The sequence below is a fragment of the Choloepus didactylus genome, chromosome 2 (genome assembly GCF_015220235.1).
Source record: "Choloepus didactylus isolate mChoDid1 chromosome 2, mChoDid1.pri, whole genome shotgun sequence".
NCBI classification, from domain to species: domain Eukaryota; kingdom Metazoa; phylum Chordata; class Mammalia; order Pilosa; family Megalonychidae; genus Choloepus; species Choloepus didactylus.
Genome location: NC_051308.1, coordinates 25314887 through 25337725, shown reverse-complemented (window position 1 = coordinate 25337725; position 22839 = coordinate 25314887). Strand labels below are relative to the sequence as shown.

General features: G+C 34.2%; 1 protein-coding gene across 1 annotated transcript in view; it reads right to left on the bottom strand.

The window, feature by feature from the left end:
- The window catches only part of FMN2 (formin 2), a 408121-nt gene that overhangs the window by 55626 nt on the left and 329656 nt on the right, over positions 1-22839 (bottom strand). Inside the window, exon 15 of the mRNA XM_037821962.1 lies at positions 20102-20153. Coding sequence (XP_037677890.1) covers positions 20102-20153 — 52 coding nt within the window. The remainder of the gene's footprint in view (positions 1-20101; positions 20154-22839) is intronic.

Here is a 22839-nt window from a genome sequence, read left to right as displayed (position 1 = left end):
CACTTTATATGGTAATTCTACATTCAATTTCACAAAACTCATTTCTACAGTGGCTCTGCCATTTTATGTTCCCACCAACAATGCACAAATGTTCCAATATCTCTGCATCCTCTATGATATTTATTTTCTATTTTTGTGTTTTTTAAAAATAATAACCTTCCAAGTAGGTATACAGTGGCATCTTATTATGGTTTTGATTAGTATTTCCCTAATGATCAATAATGTGCAGCAACTTTCCATGTGCTTATTGGTCATTCTTTGGAGAAACGTCCGATTAAGTCCTTTGTCCACTTTTAAATTGGGCTATTTCTCTTTTTGTTTTGAGTTGTAGCAGTTGTCAATATATTCTAGATATTAAACCTTTATCAGATATATGAATAGCCATGATTTTCTCCTATTATGCAGATTTTCCTTCTACTTTCTTGATAAAGATGCACAGAGGGAGCCAAGCTCTTCTGAGACACAGCAGATTTCTCACTGGTTTTAGAAATTGTTACCACTACAAGTGGGCCCCACTTTCCAATGCCATGCCCTCCTGACACTGAGTCAAAATAATATTCTTCCATCAGTTTACAATTACTGTTTTTTTGTCTGTTTGTTGTTTCTCCACTGACATAAAGCCAACAATAGCACATGTTATTGTAAATAATATCTGCATAAATATCTCATTTTTTTATCTTACCATACAATTTACAAAGTATCTTAATATATATTGCTAGTTTTATACTTACACAGTTATTGGGGATTAGGAAGGGCAGGAAAATTATAAGAAATAAGGTACAAATTTTTATTAGGCAGAATTAAATAGCAGCAAAACATCCCTATAAAAGCCAGAATTTCACTCATTTGGCTTTAAACTTTCATAATTGAATTCTAGGATTTCACAATAAGCTATCACTCAAAGTTCAACTTTTAAGGAAGCCTAAATTCCATTCTTGGCTCTGTCATACTTTACTCCCTGATACTGGAGAAGCAATTTAACAGAAGTAAAATTTTCTTTCCCCATTTCCTCATATGCAAAATGGGAAGTATGGATTATCCCACTTATTTCTCTTAAGAATACTGTGAGAACTGGTGGTCCATGGTCCCCAAATCCCTCCCATCCCTCAACCTAGATGAAAATATGATAAATATCGAAGATACAGTCTTAGATTCTGAGACATTAACAATTAGAAATATTAGGAAGCTTCCTTCACAGGTAATAGTGACTCATCACTACCGAGTCAATGAAGACCTAAATTTCACCCAGAGGTAAATTGAGAAATCTGAGACTGGAAAAGAAAATAACAATAATCAAATAATATTTGGCATTTTAAAAATGTACTTTTAGTGCTTGGATAAAACTTTGCTTCACTAGCCCAAAAATATCTGTAAGGTATTCCCGGTATGTTAAAAACTGCATAGCATTGCCAGATTGAGTGGAATACCTTTTTAATTAGAGTGAGCAAGGAGCCTCACGGTAGTTGTTGAGGTGGAAAACAAGCATTACCATAGAAGTATTCACAAGCTAATTAGATTCTTTCGCATCCTAACATTTCTGAAGATATTAATGTAGTTTGTAACATAAAGAAAAAAATATTCCATTTCTAATCCACATCTATAGGGCCTATCTCTTATGCCTTCCAAACACACCAAAAAATTTCACCAAGAAGACACCACTGCAAGGCAATGCAAGTTACTGAGTAATTTTGATAGGCTTCCTATACAATCTTTTATCCAGTATGAAGATAACCCACTATTTCTTCAGCTATTTGTTCTTTCTTCCCTTATTACTCTGGGGAAATGTGACCTTCTCGCAATATAAATGTCAGTCAGGATTTCTATCAGCCATTCCTAGGTAAGTCAAGCCCAATATATCTGGAGGACAGGTTGTCAAGATTTAGCTACAACATTTTGGGATGGATGGGTCAACCTATTAGCACTTACCATTAAAATAATTCTGCCCAGACAGCTTTCCCGTTCCTGTGCTACAACTATGAGCCTCCAGCCCAATTTTCCTCACTGAAAGGTATGCTTGTCCTCCTAAGTACAACTCTCTCCAAATCCAACTCCTCTTCCTCTCCTTGTACTTATATCCTCATGGATTAGAGTTCTACAGTACTCATCACCGACTAACTATAAACTCCATTCTTAAGCCCTGTGGATTCCTGTTTATTTTAGGGGGACCATCTTTGTAGTTTCACACCTTCTTTCTCCAGTATGTCTAGTTGCCATTGTTTCTTAATGAAAACCCAGCTTTCACGAGATGACAGTTTCATCCACAATCCTCTTCAGTGGAAGCCTTACATTTTCCTGCATGTCTACCCTTCCAAATTCATGGAGTAAAGAAAGGGAGTCTCTCCCTATTTCTTGTCCTCCAGTGCCCTTCCTATTATTTCATCATGATTGAGCCACATCTTTTTTAAAGTTCATGACATTGCTTATAGTTACTCAACTTCTTCTATGATTCTAACTTCCTCATTGCCACCAGCAATTAGATCATAGTTTTTCTTCTGCTTTGTGATTATTATAATAATCGTCTATCCTAAAATTCAGATTATCTTTCTAATAATCTTTAATATATCTAGATCTTCAGATGCAGCAACCAAAAATATTTGACCCCACATTCCCCTCTGTATTCCATCCAATTTCTCTCTTTCTGTTCTTCTCCAGACATCTGATAAAAGTAGTTCACCCTCCAAATTTCCACTTCCTTATTTTCTTCAGCCCACTGCAACACAGCTTTTGACCAAATTATTCAAATGAAACTATTTTTGATAAGGGTACCAAATTGCCTTTCCATTACTAAAACAAACCAATATTTTGCCTTTATCTGTATGTCATAGTCATTCTTGGGCTTTTCTGCTACCTTTAGTGTACTTACACCTCTATAACACAACACTCTTCTATTTTAATTCTTATCACTTTGAATTGACTTCCCTCTCCATTGCATGTTCTTTTCCTTCTAGCAGCAACTTAAATGTAGTACTTCTCATGTTTTGGGTTTTAGTCTACTGTTTCATGACACAATCTTCCTGGATGATCTCATGTACTTTCATGCTTTCTGCTTCTCTCCGTTTAGAGTTGGTGACTTACAAAACTCAATTGCCAACCAAACCACACCTGTGCTTCAAACTTAACACTGAACAAAATACTTAGCATTTCTACTTGGTTGGCTAATACATACCTCAAACTTCTCATCTTACCCCTTCTTAATTTTAGAAACACCATCATAGTCTCTCACCTACAACAGAATTCTGAGGACCATCTGAGACCAAACCCAGAACAGGATACGAGGTGAGCCTATGAACAGAAAAAATCTCACCAACTTCCAGCAGACTTAAGTGAAAAGGCACACATCAAAGCCCAACAAATGCATTTTCACACCTGAACAGAGAGAACACTAAGTGCCCTAAGAGGAGAAAAAAAACAAAAACAAAAACAAAACAGGTCAAACACATACAGCTGCCAATAAGAACGTTGTCAGACTTCTTAAAAGCAACCTTGAAAACTAGAAGATAATGAAGAATATTTTGGTATTAGGATTTTACGCCTAGATAAATTATCAATGAGGAGTAAGGGAAGAATAAATTTTGGGGGAACTTGCATGTCTGAAAATATTATCTCCCAGACAACCTTTTCTAAGAAGTTACTGTAGGATGTACTCTATCTTCCAAAAATGGGAGAACACCCAAGAGAAAGGAAAACACAGAACCTAAGGAAGAGATGTCTATGGATGAAATATGAGCAGCAGTTCAAATAAACCCCTGCAGACCAGAGCAAGAGGATGGAGAGCTCAAACGGGAAAATGAAATGGAATATAATAAATTAATAGAGATGGTTGGCCATGTAGAAAACATTATTGAGAGGGGTTTTAGAATTATGCCTGAGTTTTTAGGAAGAATTAAAAAATAGACTCACAGGAAGCTAAGCAAATGAAAAAAAACAATTCTAAACCTCAAGAAAAAAATTTAAAACTACACAAAAAAGAAACAACTATACAGTACAAATCTAGCAGAGCAGTGAATAACGATTTAGTGATAGTAAAGAAAACATATTTGCATGTCTGAAAATATTATGAAAATAATATATTAAAAGATAGAAGAGGAAGTGGGATGGGGACTAAGGGTAAGCTAAAGTCATATTTACCATAATCAGAAATTAACAGAGAAGGATAAATTGATAAATAGTGAAATATCAGTTCAAGTTTATTAATGAGAAAAATGGCAGAAAATAGAGGAAGCAGCTAAGAGAAAAGCAAGTGGGAGCAGGGAAGCGTGGGGTGCAAGGCTGCTGCTTTTTGTTATAGGCCTTGTGAAACTAACTGACTTTTTCAACTATGTCTACACTTACAACTTTGATAGAAATAAAAATTACTAAAAACTGAAATGGACTGGAGATAATAAATGTAAGGGAAACAACAATCTTTAAAAACTTTCCTAAACTAACTTGACTACTATGTATCTTCTATACTTCATTACTTGATGGAAGACAAACAATGAATCACTTAAAAGTAATAAAAATAAACATTAATATCTTGTGGCTGTGATACTTACAAAGCTTCTCCCCATTCTAAATCATATAAGATATTCCCCAATATTTTCTTCTAGTTATTTATAGTTTTAACTTTAGTTTTTTACAACTGTAATCCTCTTAGAATTTATTTGGTTGATGATCTGAGGTAGAAATCTAGACATCTAGATCTATGTCTAACAGAATTTCACTTTCTTAAAGTTGATTTTCCCGTTCCGATTCTTATATCTTGCTTCCATTATTTCAAAATGTCAATTCTGCAGCTCTGTCACTGACTATTTATTGACTATCAATTTTTTCTGCTGGTTAGATTTAGCTAGTGAGAACATGCAAACAGAACCTTAACAATAGTGTTTTGCTTCTGAACTGGGATCCGATATGTCCCTTTTAAGGATGGATTAAGAAATTACAGAAAAATTATATAGAAAAATCTTTCTATACATTTTTTATACAGCTAACCTCAACCCTTCTCTAGTTTTTTTCTAATCTGTGTACTATTACCATAATCAGAAATTAACAGAGAAGGATAAATTGATAAATAGTGAAATATCACAGGACATTATCAACTTTATTCACTGTCCTGTGAATCATAATTAACATCCCTGAATTTATTTTGTCTAAAATGGTAAACATTAGACCTTAGATACACTTTGAAGTTTTGGATTTTTGCAAGTAAGTTTCTTTTAAAATTAGTGAGGTTACTAGTCAAAAAACCACTAAAATGGGTAATTATTTTTGGTTAGGGATTTTTTTTAACATGTTAACTTAACAAATTACTTAGATATAATTTCCTCATACTGCTAGTACATGTTGACCTTGAACTATGTGTGATAGATTATGAAAAGAATACAATTGTCTTAAATCAATGGGCTTAACAACTGCAGATTTAGCAAACCAATAAAGGCAATTATTACTAACATCTTGCTCCTTTTTTCCTTATTGTAGAGGCATTTATATTAAAATACTATAATGCAAGATAATTTATGGAGTTTACAGAAATATTACAACTGCTAAACGACTGCATGTACAAGTTATTAGAGAGGACAGGGAAAAATTTTTTCCCAAATATTTGTAGTAGGTATTTAAATCTCATTATCTATTGTCTTAATTTCACATTTCCTATAGGTTCTATTTACGAAAAACATTTTTAACAGTAGGCAAATATAAACCTTAACTTTAGAGGTTGTTTTTAAAATGAGGTTGAAATTCTGTAAGACTACATCTGAGACCATGGCTTAACCACTTAACTAGTAGAGTTAATAAACACATATTTTGAATAAAATTCCTTATCCAACTTGGAACACAGAAGCTACTGTAACTAAAAGGCAAGAGAAAAGGTAAGTTGCATGAATACTGAAAACATTGAGGTCTACATTTTATATTCATATAAATAAGGATAGAAATCAGAAAGTCTTTAATGCAGATTTTAAAAATATGCATGCCAATTTCCAAAGTACGATCTCCTTCATAAGATACCATCAGAGGATATGAAGGCCTTCAAGAAAGCTTCAAGCAAAGTGAAAGAAGTTTGGTTTTAAAAGGTGGACTTGGAGGTACAATAGGATTTCAATATTTCTTTCCTTTTGTTATGCCAGTACCTTGATTCATAGTTTGAGCATTAAAAACAATTTTATGGTTCTTATTTTTAATGGATATATATTTTAAGTTCTGTAAATAAGTGGTACAAGTATCTCTATACCAATATACAACCATGTTTTCAACTATCATTGAAGGTTTAAAATGAAATTCAACTTAAAAGAGCAAAGTCTCTGCTTCAGGTCATGAAGAACTTTGGAAATGATACTCTCTACTAGACATTCACTTACAACACCCTAGAATAAAACAAGAAAAAAAGGGAAGATATTGCAATGTCTTACTCATATCCTCTTTCTAATTTTCCCTATTTTTTTCTATTTACTCAAATTAGTTTCTAGCCTGTTATTCTTACTATGTTTTCCATTCTATGCCCTCTTTATATTAGTTTCTTTTATACTTTTTAGACCAATTTTGAAAACCATGTCTAATGTTCCCAATCACTTTATCTTGATTTTGATGTTCTCAAAACAAATAATTTTATTACTTCATGATTTTCCCCCCATAAATACTGATGATTTCATTGCTAACATTGTAAAGACTACAAACAAAAAAACTTTGTGAATTATTTCATAAGAGTATATTTTCATAACATTTAAAAATAATTCCCATTCACTTTGAGAACTGTTCAGGGGGTTAAATAATATGCAATAGGGTTTGGCAATCTTCTGGAAGCAGCATGCAATTTCTACATCTATCCACTCTAATCTAGGGTCCCATGTGCCAGTAATAACCTTTCTTCTTCAAAAATCAGTATAGATGCAAATTTCCATGCCACAACATAACAGAGGGATTAAAACATATTTTCATTGCAGATAAGCTAATGTTTCTCCTCAGGAGACACCATGACCAGCAGTGTGAAGCATGACCTTGGTCTCACCCAGATGGGCTGATGTTTAGGGGTGAAGGAGGCAGAAGAGGAGTTGTGAAAAACCTTGGCCCTTGGAATGAAAAGTATAAAAATGCATACTATTTGTACATTTATTCTACACTTACTGAATGCTGTGTTTATTCTACATTTACTGCATGCTTACTGTGCTAAATATATTATTTACATTATGACACTGAATTCTCCAACAAGCAATGAAAACTAAGATTAGAAAGATAAATTTACCTACCACAGACCCAGATATAGTTACCATCCTCCTTCTTGACTCCCTCTGCAGAGGCACAATTTCAATGGTGCTGGTATTTGTGTGGCTATTTCCCTCCTCTAGCTCTGATTAAAAACTTATAAAGTAAATGCTGCTGTAGTTTAAACTGTACAAGTTCATAACTACATTGCCTTTCAGGACAAATGATGAGCAAGCCAGTCAAAAAAATTTGTTCACATTACCTTTCATTTACAGTTACCCATATCTGATGTATGCAGTATAAGGCAACAAAAAATGAGAATATATGTTTTATGATGTAAATATTCTCAAAATTAAAAAAATTAACTTGCAAAAGTTCATTCTCTATTTATCAAATTGTCTTTTCATCTGTAGCCTTTATTTTCCACGAAGCAACAAAGAAAAACATGTAAAATAAATGTAAACAAATTAGAAAAGGATAACTCTTTTTCCTTACATACCTAACTGTAATTAGAGTTTCATGATAAAACTTTTCCAAGCAAAAATAAATATGTACTTAGTTGTGTTTACAAAATGCCAATATGTACTCCACTCCACATATACCTCTTCATATCATGTTAAAATTGAACCTGGAAAAACATGTGCAAACTCCATGCTTTCTAGTCTGTTGGAGATTCTATATCTAAAATGTCTTAAGCATAAGATAAGTTGCTTTGGCCATTTTCCAACTGTATCACCGATAATGGTGGTTGTAGTGAAAATATATCTATTGCTTCTTCCAATAATAAAAATTATAATAATAATACAGTAACACATAACTCCTATCAGTTAGTGCATAAAGCAGTTTACAAACAGTATCTCATTTAATACAAAAATCTTATCAGAAATCACTTTTTATCATTTCCATTTACAATTGATAAAACTAGTAACTTCCTCCAAGGTTGCACAGCCATTAAGTGCCAGAAATGTGAACCCATAACTGCTAAATTTAGACAAACCATTTAACATATTTGATCCTGGGGATTTTATTCTAGAAAATTGTCTACTTTAGTCACAACATTTCTAGGAAAATGTTTTTGAAATGTATAAGATTCTCTATATTATTAACACAGAAAAATCTCTAGTACCATCGTACTAGAGATGCCACTATTTTTTCATCATACTGATTTTATAAAACATAGCCTGGCCTGGGGTAGCCTTTAGTTCATGAGCCCATGGCATCTGTCTAGGAGTCAATCAGATTTACCCTTTTGAGAATTTGCAACAATATCCACAGAGAAAATCCACACCAGTCATTAGTGGTAGATCAATGAACCTTAAGAACTAAGAATAATATCAAGCAATTATATTGTGCTTACTCCGTGCCAGGCACTGTTCCATCATTATCTTCATCTTAGAAGTGAGGAAATAGAGGTACGGAAAGTTTCAATAACTTGCCCAAGGTGAGACAACTTTGAAAAAAAAAAAAGGTGAAACTAGGATTTGAATCCCAGCATTGCTTTGCCAGAGCTGAGATTTAACCATGCCATTATACACCTGGTGCAGGTCAGGATCCTGTGCTTGCACCTGTCTGATCTCCACCCCTCCAGAGGTTCTTTACCCTTACCTTGGATTGTGGATGGCTCTCAGAAATCCCTTTTGGGTCACAACAGTTTGATGTAGTTCTCTAATACTCATAGCCAAAGAAGCCCTTCTAATGACTATTTTTTAAGGCAGATTCCCTATTGCTTTATGAAATGGTACATAAACAAAATCACCCATTATTATTTCACTTTCTAATATTTTCATTCTACCCAGAAAAATAGTTTCCTTCCTCTGAAAATGATCTTAGACTATTTTTATTCAACTGGCTTTTCTAGAATATCTATTGTGTTAAAAACATATTTTCTCCAGCCATAAAACCCTAATGGATTTGAATCATGTTGCTATGGATAAATACACCTAACAAATATATTAAGCTCTAACCCTTTCTACTCTCTATTTAAAAAAAAAATACAAAACAGTGGACAAAGTAATATACCTTTTCTTTCTTGCATTATCTTCACCCTCTCCATCCCCTATACCACATGTTCTCAGAACACAAAACATGGTAATTCCATTCTTCTTCTTCTTCTTGACTTTAAGAGGATAAAAGTTTAAGAGTACTAACCTCTATCAAATTGGAGAAGAACTTAGCTTATGGAAACAGTTTGGTCTATACTAAGCCCAAATCTAGTTTTATTGGGGTGGGAGAGATCTTCTCAACCCTATACAGCATGAAAAAGTTTTCATTTTTAAAACAAAACTATTTTCAAGGAAAGAAATTCTTTGATGGATTTCTTTTCCCTTATAATTATCAACCAAACTGGAAGGAAACATACCAAAATTCTCTGAAGCAAAAGATCCTAAAGTCCTTCTAGTCAGAATACACAAAAACAAACAAACAAAAAACTTCAGGAGAGGCCACCACCTCAGAATATCTTTTTGTAACTGACAAACAGCAGCAAACGTGTGAAGGGTATCATAAGATCCCCCACGAAAAGTCAATAGAATTTGAACTAATTTCAATAATGCACCTACAGAAGAAAATCCATCTGCAAAAACTATAGTGTTGTACCTAAAATTTTCCAGATGACCTCTAAGAAAAGGTGTGAAGTCCAGCTTTCTACTGATAAGCCTATGAAGCTTCACTCCAATGGGCCTTCAATCTGTAAATCTGGCAGGATCTGAAGGAGTTAACTAAGAAACCTAAATTGGAAAATAACAAACTCCAACTTTGTTTTACTTTATCAATATTGTTAAGGGAATGATGTAATTGTTTGGGGGCTTTTGCAAAGACATTCCATGTCACTTCAGTTTTAATACCAGGCTGGAGCCTGCCTTGTCTGCCAGCATAAGCCAGATAAACACAGACCTGTAGTCCTTCTATTCATCTCAGGATAGTTACTCAGAAAGATTCTGGAAAATATGCCTATTATGAACTAAACATTTCACTTTTCATTTTATCCATGTGCCAGAAGTCCATTCCTTGGATAAACACTTTACAAACTGACACTCTAAAAGTCACTAAACATGATAAAGTATGTGTGCATCAGTTCAGGACTGATTAAATATTTTCTCTTCCATGACAAATGAATAGTTACATACTATGCGAAATGATTGGACCCAACATTCCTTTTCTTTCTTTTTTTTTTTTCCCTTTATTTTGCATGAAGGATTAATTTTCCATTTCAACTATTTGTTATGCAATCTTGGCTTTGGTAAAATACCACTCAAGCAATTTTACATGAAGAAATAGTATTTACTTTTTAAAATGTGTGATTTAAAGTTCTTTCACGAATGTGTGTTCTTCCACTACTATGTCTTGCCTTTTATTACTGGTTGTTTCCAACTGCTTTTGCTATTATTTAAAGTGAAATGGGAGTGGGGAGAGTAGGCAAAGCTAGTGTATCCTCTCTAAGGTTTTTTTTTTAATATGCTCAGGTACATTTGGTAAATTTAAAAATGATACAGTCAAATCTTCATCACATGGTAGTGGCAAATAAGACATATTAATTTATTAATTCTGTAAGTACGATTGTGCTAACTGCTTCTCTATTCAACAAATTCACTATAGTCTTACAAATGATACAAGACTATTTACATCTAATCTTTTTATTTGTCTTTAGCACCGTTAAAAAAAGACTTCCATTCTGAAAACTGTTTTAAACACAAAGTTGTATATAAAAATTTTAGTGACATGTATTTCTTGTTGAAAAATACACACATCTTTAAAACACATGATTTAATACCAGGAAAAGTCATAGACTTCCAATAAAAATGAGACAATCCCTTTAAACTGGTAAAGGCAGTACTCACTAATTACTTTGCTTTCTTTTACTCACAAAAGGTTTATCAAGTATTATAGTTTTCTCAGCCTTTATCTAGAAAGTCACCTAAATTAGCTGACAAGGATAATTTACTTAATATAATACTTGCAGTACAATTCAAATTTTACTTTTAGTCATTTCTATCTGCGTTATTGATGCCAGATTTAAATTTAATGAAACCACAGGCACTAATACCTGAAACAAAGTATTTCTAAACTCTGTTCTTTTCCTAGTTCACAGGTCAACTTCATCATAAAATATGGGTTTTATCATGGAATTTAAAGAAAGGAACAGAAGAAGAAATTTAAAGAAAATTTTGAAGTTATCCCTAACATAAAGTAAAATATGGGCTTAGAATTGTAGCTCTGTGAATTGTTTTATAACTCTCAGTCTCATTACTCTTTATTTTAAATGTTAAGGAATGGCCTTTTATTAGCCAAATCCATAATTTCTAGATTCTCTGCCTGTAACACAGACACTGGGTAGTTCTGTGGGAAAATAAAAACAGTCATATATGGTCTGGTGATGCTTTTCCACAATTGAAGAAAGCAGTTGTATGCGAATTGATTAAATAAAAGCAGAAGCTGAAATAAACACGTACAATGCGAGACAGACAATCTTAACAACACTGCTGAAATCCATTTTGTAGTAAGGTATCATAGTTTGGCTTGCCCAATGAAATCACTGGAAGAATATATTCATCCAATTTATATTTGGGTTTGGAGTATGTTTGAAGACTCATCTGCTCAGTTGCCTTCCCTTCTGGGAGAATTGAAGAGTTCAGTCAAACTATTTATTCAAATGCTATATACTTTCGTTCATGTGAAATTGGAGCTCAAAGTTCCACTTCTCACATTAATGGTAAATGTGACATATATACAGTCAAATTTATATATAGATACAATTCAGGTACACAACTATTATGCTAACAAATATGAAAAAGATCTGATTTTTAAAATGCTAACCATTATTTCTTTCGGTTACTTTTATTTAGTTATAAAATCGTAAAATTATCTGAAAAACATATAACATTCTACTCTAAAAAGGAATTTAATTATTTTCTTAATAAAAGTTTGGCTTATCCAGCCTAAGAGCTAAGATTTTTTTTTAAATACCAGAATATAAAGACAAATATGCATAATTCCTTTGAAAGCAAGCTGATAAATTATATTTGTACAGTAATTTTCACATGAATATATTTTTTCTAGTAAAGCTTATCAGCCACACTTGAATAAAATTTGCATATTGCAAAGACAAGGATTTGTAATTATTATTCAATTCCTACAACCACCCTAGAGGATGACAGGAAGGATGCAGTCAAATCCCTTTCACGAATGAAGGAGCCGAGGCTCTGGCAGTTTTTTGGTTTATCTACTTGTATTTGTGGAGCAGCAGTGAAGGCCAAGAGGAAATGTCGGGGTCCTTTGACCACACTATCTAGCCTTCTTTCACAGTAATCTTGCTGAGCATATGGAATGCTAAATTGCCTCAAAACTTTTTGGAAACTTCTTCTTTGAAATAGAATAGGCTGGTCAGTCATTTTATGATCCTCAATTGATTCTTATGCCATCTGAGAGTCCAACTTAGCTATCAAACTTATCTTTAAATGACAGCCATTTCTAAAAATGAAAGCACATAAATTTGTCACCAATTTGCCACTGGTCTTTTACCACAGGGTGAGAAGTAAAACTACAATGTTTTGAGCTATAACGAGCATCACTGAGATAAAAGTGGAATCTACAAGAAATCCTCCTTTGATTACAATGCTTTCATTTTATTAACGCAACTGAAACTTCCCTGTATATTTTCTGCTTCATAGTCAAAGGGTCAATACAAAGATGGAAGAGGAGAAAGATCAGTTTTGCAGTTACTTAAGCATATAGACCAAGAGTAGAATAAATTTGTTTATGCATCATCTTACAAAATGGATATTAGGTGCCTTACATTAATATAATGCACAAAACATAAAAAATAACATAAAAATAAAACGAGGGATATAAGATTCTGGGAAGACGCATGCATATTCCTTGCTCTCCTCTTTCTAAGACAATTCAACTACTTAGAGATCAATAGAGAGTGAATGTGGATATGGATGTGTCTGATTTTAAATTCGTTTTGTGTGGAGAGGGGTAGAGGGATTTTTGCCCTATTCAAACACAACAAGGGATTCCCTAAAAGCCTGGGACTTTGGGTTCCAGAGAAGTTTCTACTAGGTAGAGAGCATATTTGGTGATTCATGTTGGGGGTGGAGGGTACGGCGGGTAGTATAAAATGGTCAAGGACTCGGAGGTGGGAAAGAGACTGAACACCCGGGAGTTAGGGTCCAAGTCCAACATTCCCTCAACTGTGAGAGGATCCAGCCAGACTGACAGAGTAAAATCCCTCAGCTCACCAGGAAGAATTAGTCTGTCTACTTATATACATGGTCCTAGGAGAGCAGTTGATTGAATTTATGCTGGTGATCTTGAGAACATCTGTTGTCATTGGAAAAAATTTAATGAAGGAAGAAGAGAAAATTATAAAAACAAATTATAAAGTAAACTTTCAGGAAAGTTAAGAATGTAGTCCAAAGGAACATCGTGAACACAAGACAAAGTTCTTGATAATAAAAGAATATGATTTGCAAAGGTAAAAAAATACACATGCAAACATATGATTTTTTATCTGTCTGTCTAATCTATCCAGAGAAAGGCCACGAAAAATAAAATGAACACTACAAAAATTATTTGATATTTTAGAAGATATAATGGAGTAAATACCTCGGAATTTGCAGCAAATATCCAAGGATGGAATTACAAATGAAAAGATAAACGGCACAATATCCACAAAATAAGTATATCAGAAAGGAAGAAAAAGATGAAGGTAAAAATAATCTGATAAACTATAAGAGAAAATTCTTTAAACTAATTAAAAGCATATTTGAACTTTACATATCCAAAGGGCTCAAGAAGTACTGTTTAAATGGCCCCCAAGCATAGTGCTGATGTGCTACCTGGTTTTCCTAAGCCCAAGAAAGCAGTGATGTGTCTTACACAGAAAACACATGTGTTAGGTAAGCTTCTTTCTCTCATGCTGTTGGCCATGAGTTTGATGCTAATGAATCAACAATATATATTACATAAGGTATCTTTAAACAGAAATACACATAAAACAGGGTTATGTACTGATCGGAAGACAAAAACTTTGTGACCAGAGCTTGCAGTAAACTAACCTTGTATTTCCCCTAGAAGCAACTGTACAGTATTTCCTAGTTTAATGTTCTAGTAACTATACAGAACACAACTATGGTAAATAATGAATAATTTTTAGTTCACCAAACTTATCAAAATCTACTTCAGATTTATATTGGCTTAATCCCAGTGAAATAAGGAAACTTTATTCCTACAGAATTTTCACTCCATTCCTTGCCGCTCCCTTTTTATTTTACATATTATGTTTATATATGTTATAAATGCAAAAACATGTTATAATTATTACTTTATATAATCTATGTCTTTTTAAAAAGCTAGAAGAAAGGAGAGCAAGTTCATATTTATAGCATTTATTATATTAACTCTATTTACCATTTCTGATTCTCTTCATTTCTTCCTACAGATTCAAATTACCATTCCTATATCATTTCCTTATTCCTTATTCTAACACTGTTTTGTTTCCACCCACCAACTTTGTGCTATTATTGGCAAATATATTCATTTCTATATGCTAGAAACTCATCAATGCAATTATGTTACATACATAAATATATATATTTTTATGCAATGACTCTTTAACTCACTTAGAAGAAAGACAAAGAAATATGCACTTATACATTCTTTTCTAATTTTTTTACACAATTACCTTTATTGATACTCTTTATTTGTTCATGTGGACTTATATTACTATCTGGTGTCACTTCTTTCAGCCTTTAGTATTTCTTCTAAGGCTAGTCTGCTAGCAACTAATTCTCTTAGCTTTTATCTGGGAACATATTTTGCTTTCATTGTTGAAAGGCAGTTCTGTTAGATATAAGAATCTTAGTTGAACGTTTTTCACTTTCAGCACTTTGAATATGTCACCCCACTGTCTTCTGGTCCCCAATGTTTCTAAGCCAGCTGTTAATCTTATTGGGGTTCTTTTGCACATGATGAGTCATAGTTCTCTTGCTCTTTTCAAGAGTTTATCTTTGGCTTTCAGTATTCTGAGTATGGTGTGTCTGTTTGCAGATCTCTTTGTGTGGATACTCTTCGGACTGTGTGGGGTTTCTCAGATGTATAGATAAATGTTTTTCATCAAATTTGATAAGTTTTCAGCCATTATTTCTTTGAATTTTTTTCTGCCATTTGTCTCTCCTCTCTTTCTGATACTCCCTTTATGTGTTGGTGTGCTTAACAATGACATTTCTCTAGGCCTCTGTTCCTTTTTCTTCAAATTTTTTTAGTCTATTTTCTTCAGAAGATACAGTCTCTATTGATTTATCCTCAGGTTCATTGATTCTTTCTTCTGCCACCTCAATTCTACTGTTGAGCCCCTCTAGTGATTTTTTTTCATTTGAGTTATTGTACTTACCAACTCCAGAATTTCTATTTGGTTCTTTTACTAGTTTCTGTTTCTTTAATGATAGTCTGTATTTGATGAGATATTGTCATCAAATTAATTCTTTAGAAATAGATTCCTTTAGTTCTTTGTAGATATTTAGAATGGCTGCTTTGAAGTTTTTTAACTACTATGTCCAACATCTGGGACCATTCCAAAGCAGTTTCTGTTGCCTGCTTTCTTTCCTGTGTATGGGTCACAGATTCCCGAGTATTTCTGTATGGTTCATTTTCTGGTTATTGTTGAAACTGGACATTTCAGACAATATATTGTAGCAACTCTGGATGGCAATTCTTCCCCTTCTCTCTCCACCCTGGTACTTGATGTTACTGTTACTTGTTTGTTAATTTGTTTAGTGACTAGGCTGAACTATTTCAGGGAAGTCTATTTCCACTGCAGTATGCAGCCTCTGATGTCTCTGCTTAATTTTTTTTTCCTATTTTTGTCTGTTAGCCTGGCTATTTTGTGTCACCCTGGGTCACCATAAGCCAAATATTAGTAAAGAGTTATGCTTAAGCCCCTTCGGTCAGTTATATTTTTATCCTTTACCATCAAATTTATGTGTAGCTTGCAAGCTGTTATCACAGTTAAGGAGTTTATATATTTTTGCACATGTTTTGCTAGGTGCTGAAACTTGGATTTTTCCCTCTCCAATTGCTCCTGAGAGGGTGCAGCCTTGGGTGTGTACACAAACTTCCAGACTGCCAGGGATTTGTGTGATTTTATTTTCAAGCCTAGCTTCCTAGGTGTTGCTCCTGGGTCATAGTAGTTTTTTGTTCAACAGTGGTTGGTCAGAAGTTGTGCTGAGTAGTGCCAGTGAGACTTGCACCTGTGTTGATGGGTCCTTATGTAGCTTAGGGAATATTTTTAAGTTTGGCCCAAATTCTGGTCTAATTGCTCCTGAGTTGGTACATCACAGGCCCTCAGGGTTGACTCTGTTCCCTTCCTAGCTCTTTCCCTTGTTCTCTTGGTTAAACTTCTGACTATTCTGCCCTTTTGTTTGTTGCCACTTGTATTATGGAACTATGAGCACCCTCTTAATTGCTCTTCATTAAGACTTCCATTTTGTTTGTTTTTTAATACGCACACCCACCCTCTTACACACGGCAGATATCAAGCTTGTAGAATGCTGGCCGGGGAGGAGCAAGGTTTCCTAGAGCACAGTTACTCTTCTGGGAATGCATGCCCTGGCACAAAGAAGAGTTAGACATAAGAAAACTGAATTCTCTGCTCAAATGACATTTAATGGAGCATGTAGAATCTTCCGTTGTTTTTGACAACACTCTTAGGCAAGGAATTCTCCAAGCTCTGTTCCAAATAAAGTCATGTCCCTCAGGCAGAGCTGCAGAGCTCTTGTCTCCTTAAGGCCTGCCTCTCTGGCATACCTCTGCCCTGAACAGGACATTTGCACCACTGCACTAGAGCCACAGCCAGGGGCAGGGATGGTGGTCCAATTAAGCTGGAGTGACACCTCTGCCCTATAAGCAGAGCTGGAGGTCAGGGTAACCCCTAGCCTTCTTTGTTTGCCCCTCATAGCGAGAAACCTCTGCCTCAACAGTGAGCTGGGATGCATGTGATCAAAGCCCAATATTCTTAACCTGTGCATCTGCAGTAGAGCTTATGCCCTATTAATGGGCTGTTTAAGAAAAGGGAGCCCCAGTTCACTCTGTTGCACTGGCCTAGAACAGAGCCTCTGCAATAAGGAGGTGAGTGGATAAGAGATGCTGGAGGCCAGTCCCATCCAGGCTGAAACTATAGCCCCAAACTGGGAGCTGGGATCTTCTTGACTGGGTCAGCCTGGATTAGAACTCCTGGGGTGGGGGTGGGGATTGAGGAAGAATGGGTTGTGGGTCAGATGCCATAGACTCTCACTATTCTTTTACCAAGATTTAGTACAGTTTCTTGAATGAATGATTCTCCATTTGCTATTTCCCCTTAGGACAATATATATAAATATCAAATGATTGATTGTTTTTTTTGTTTTTTTTTTAAATAATTTTCTCCAGTCAAATGGCTGTTTGTTGGGAGAGAGTTCATTCCAGAAGTCAGTCTCTCTCCTAAGCTCAGGTATTTTGATAAATAAAAGGGAAGGAAATTTAGAAAAGCCCCTATGATGTATGTGTTCTGCTTATATATTAATTCACTTAATTTACTTACTAACTGATCAACACCACTTATGATGTAGGCATTGTTTCTCCTATTTCACAGATAAGAACATGAATTCAAAAGTTGAGGTAAACGTTTGGAGTCATAGCATAGCACACATTTGGAGGAGGCACAGGAATACAGGAATACAGAACTGATATCAAGGTCTGTGCCCCATAACCACACCATGCCATCCAACACAAGATTCAATGGAAAAAGTGAGAACAACAAAATGAGCAAAGAACTGCTTGGTCTGCATCTGCAATTTGACTCTCATCTCCACTACTACCAAACTCTGATCATGATAATAATGTGAAAATAATACAGTAATTAACAGTTATTGTTTACTTACTAAATACTAAGCATCTGCAAGGACTGTCTCATTCATTCTTACCTACAAAGTAACTATTGTTATACTGGGTTTGAGAGAGATTAAGGTACTGGTCCAGAGTCACAGAGCTATCACACCTGAGAGGCAGGATTCAGTATCAAAAGAACATGGGTCCAGGATTACACTGTTTTCCTGCATGGAGTTACTAACTATTGTCCAAATTATGAAGGACTGCTGAGAAAATGGGGAAGAGAGCTATTTCTTAGGAGAAATGTTTCATATAACCCATTACTCTATTTTTACTTTTGAATTTCAAATTTAATTGTTTAATTATAAAATATGACTCTTACTAGCAATTTTGTCATTAGTCAGTATTTTCTGCATGCAACTGATGGAAATTTCTCCATGCAATAAATTTAACATTTTGGCCTCATTTTTTGCTTTTTGTAGAAACTGGTCAATTCTGTTTACCAATTTGCCCAGGACAATATTTTATATCAAATCAACAAACACTAAACATCTGAATTTATCTATTCACAGAATATAAAGGATATTGCCTAATATAGTAATGGTAAAGAACTTTTTTAATCAAATTTTTCCTCAAGAATAATCAGATTTCTCTTCTGAGAGAAAGGAGAGGCAGAGAAAATTGAAGTGGAGAAGCAGGGAGATTTCTGGGACATTTTTCTGTGCTCACACAGATGCAAATCTCTGCTCTGAAACTCAAGGGATATCCAAGGGAAACTGAGGGCTTCCTACCTGTAAAATGGTACAGTTGCTATAGAAAGTTTGGTGGTTCTCAAAAAGTTAAATATATACACTCAAAGGAATTGAAAGCAGGGACTTGAATAATATTTGCACAATGATGTTCATAGCAGCATTATTCACAATACACAAAAGGTGGACACCACCCAAGTCCATTAACAGATGAATGGATAAACAGTAAGTGGTAATATACATCCAGAGGAATATTATATACCCATAAGAAGAAATGAACCTTCAAAATATTATGCTGAGATAAATAAGCAAGGCATATAAGGACAAATATTGTATGATTCCTCTTACATGAAACAACCAGAAGAAAACTCATAGAGACGGTGGTTTGGATATATTATGTCCCCCAGAAAAAGCCATATTCTTTAATGCAATCTTGGGGGGGAAGGGCAGATTGATTATCTTTTTGATTAGGGTAAGACCTCTTAATTGAATGTTTCCATGAAGATGTGACTCACCCAACTGTGGGTAATACCTTTGATTAGATTATTTCCATGGAGGTATTACCCCACCCATTCAATGTGGGTCTTAATTAAATCAACGGATCCTGTAAGAGCACAGAGACAGGAGATTGTTGCTGCAGCTGAGAGAGATATTTCAAAGATGGCCGTTGAAAGCAGACTTTTGCTAGCCCAGAATTTGCCTGGGAGAAACTCAGAGAACATCCGCAGACGCTTAAAGAGAAATCTCCTGGGAGAAAACCATTTTGAAACCAGAACTCTGGAGCAGACGCCAGCCACGTGCCTTCCCAGCTGACAGAGGTTTTCCAGACACCATTGGCTGTTCTTCAGTGAATATACCCTAGTGTTCACGCCTTAGTTTGGAAACTTCTATGGTCTTAGTACTGTAACTTTGTAACCAAATCAACCCCCTCTATAAAAGCCAATTCATTTCTGGTATTTTGCATAATGGCAGCATTAGCAAACCAGAACAGAGACAGAAAGTAGATTAGAAGTCACCAGGGGTTGGGGAGTAGAAGGCAGAGGGAGTTATTGCTTAATAAGTACAGAGTTTCTGGTTTGGAGTAACTAAAAGTTCTGGTAATGAATGGAGGTGATGGTAGCCCAACATTGTGAATGCACTTAATCACTGAAATGTACACATAAAAAGGGTTAAAATGGCTAATTTTATGATATAAATGTGTCACTGCACACAAAAGTTGAACTAATAATTGGTTCCTTGAGATGAAAATACGAAGAACCAGACATCTATTCTGAGAAGAAATATCATATAAAAGTAAAGTAGTTTCTCACCATTTATGTGTCTCTGTCAGTGAATTTTCTTCTGCCTCTTGGTCAATTTTAGCTGAAAATGCAAAAGAGAAAGACATATGAGATGAAAGATAAATAGTTATACAATCCCAAGCAAAGCATGATCCAAATAATATAAAATTTATTTTAAGTCATTATTAATTTTAGGGAATATGGAGAAGCTTGATACTTATTTATTCTTAAGCATCTGCTAGTAATTAAAAAGCCTAATGTATACTCCAGTCAGAAGTTTATTTTAAATCTTTGAATATCACAGATGATAGAAAATATTATTTTGAACTGTCATTAGGTTATTACTATTATACTGACACAGACAAGATATATTATATAACCAATCAAACTTTTCAGATTTTAAGTAATTTCTTTAAATTAGTCACAATAACTGGAGAAAACAAAATACTAGCAAATTTCATATTTACATTGAATGTGTTTGTCAGGGATTTAACAACCCCCAATTATTAGATAAAAATAATTCTCTAATTAAAGGAATAAATACCAGGTCAAAAAGATAACAAGAAAGCTATGTAAACTTCCGGTACACGGTAAGCATTCTGAACTCTTTTCAACAGTGATTGCCACATCATATCACAGTTGAACAGATTCAAAAATTTCTACAAAACTGCAAGATAAACTAATGATATTTTCTATTAATTTAAAGGGGGCGGATAATAGTGTTATTCATTTATTTGTTCCAGTCTTTGTCTAAGATAAAGAATGGTAGCCAGATACAAACCAAAAGAGCAAATTTGGGAAGGAGATTGCATCAATACTGTCAAACTCTTACTCCAGACACATATATACACACACATATATGTTTGACACAAAAGTTTCAAAAATATTCTTCATAAAATGATGTCGAATATTTTAGTCTATTTCATTAGATTTTAAAAACATTAGTTGTGCCCTACTAAATTGATTTCATATCCCACTAAGAGTTTATGACCAGCAGTTGGAAAAACGCTGAGCTATGGGACAAAAAGAAAAAAAAAAAATTAAAAAAAAATTCCTGGGACTAGTGAAAGAAAAGTTGTCTCTTTATAATCATTCTCCTTTGGGTCACACTTATGGCCATTTGGAGAACTTAGAAGACAAAGTGGAGCAAGGCACACTGATTATAAAAAATTGGAACTGTGCACAAATAAAACCCACTGTCACTTGGGAATTGTCAAAGTGTTTCTTTCACTACTTAAAACACAACAGTACATCTTGGGCTGGTTAATGTTTTACAACCTCAAGACAGTGTTTTCAAAGAGTCTGTATAGTATCTGCAAAGTCATAACTAAGTGTCATGCCGCCACTCTTTGCCAGGATTGCCAGAATTTAACAGCATCATTTGAGCTAGCAGCAGATGGAGGTTTTTGCTTTCTTTTTTTCCTCTCCCTTTTTGTACTTTAGGTTCTTTACATAAATTTATGGGTCAATTGTTTGTTTGCTATATTTAAAAAGTAGAATAGATATTCCATGATTTTACTTTGAAAAGGCTCAACATGAACATATTGTCTTATAAAAATCTGCTCTGGACTGCCTAGTTTAAAAAAAAAATGCTTCCAGAAGCAATTTTAGAACCATATAAAGTTAGTTTAAGGGAAAACAAAAATGCACCACAATGCATACTATTTTCAGTGAGGACATTTTTACAATTATCGTCATATATCTATTTTTTTCCTTTTGTAAAATACAGAGATTCAAACGGAGATTGGAAGAATTTATGGACTATTTTACAAGAATGAAATAAATGACAAGAAATTTAAAATGTACTAGATTGAGATGCCAGAGATATGGATCCTATTTCTGATTCTGCCACTAAAATTAGCTTTACGACAGGCAAATAAATTAATCTGTTAACGTAGATATAATATGTAGCATAGCGCCTCCAATAATTAGCAGGTACTAAATAAATGTTATTTTCCTTTAAAAATGATGGGCGAGAAGCTCTTGAAATTCTTAAAGCTATATAATGCTTGATTATAAGTTTAATTGAACCAGTCAACTGCTATTTTGTTATGTTTCAATATTACACGCAAGAAAGAAAGCACTTAGTTACAGTTTTTCTGAAAGCATAAGCTTCTAAACTGTGATGAAAACAATAAAGTGAGTTTCACTTGTTCATAATGATTCCTTTTGATGTACAATGTGCACTAAAACAGCTCTTGCTTCATTGCATGAGTGAGTCTGGCTGATAAAACACTTTAATCCAACGTGGCAGAAGAGTGGTTCTTACCAAAGGAACAAAACATAAAAAGAAACCATCTTATCAAGTCTAATTGCCACATTGCAATTGTAAAGCCAAATTGGAGTAGCAGAAAATATTATAAAAATGCTCTATTATCCATTATTTTTTAATGATTTTGAAGCTAAGTGAATTTGTGCATTCAAATTTTGATCAGCTCTGATAAACAGTCAAAGGAAAAATCAAAGAAACTACATTAGAGATACATTTTGATCCTTGTAGAGTCATCAAATGAAATGAACAGATTTTCCTTTGCATGGCAATCAGAAAAAATCCTCTAAAAGCTGGGGTACAACTGAGACACCATTTTCCAACATGCTGCTTGGATATTATGCATCATATTTATTGTCAGCATTCTTTGAAACAAAGTTATGATGTTAACTTAGTGACAAATGCATTATTTGGTTGTTTTTGCTAAAATCCTGATTCAAAAGCTATTTTTTTTTAGCAAAGATGAATCTACCAAACTAAAGCAAAACTTAATTCAATT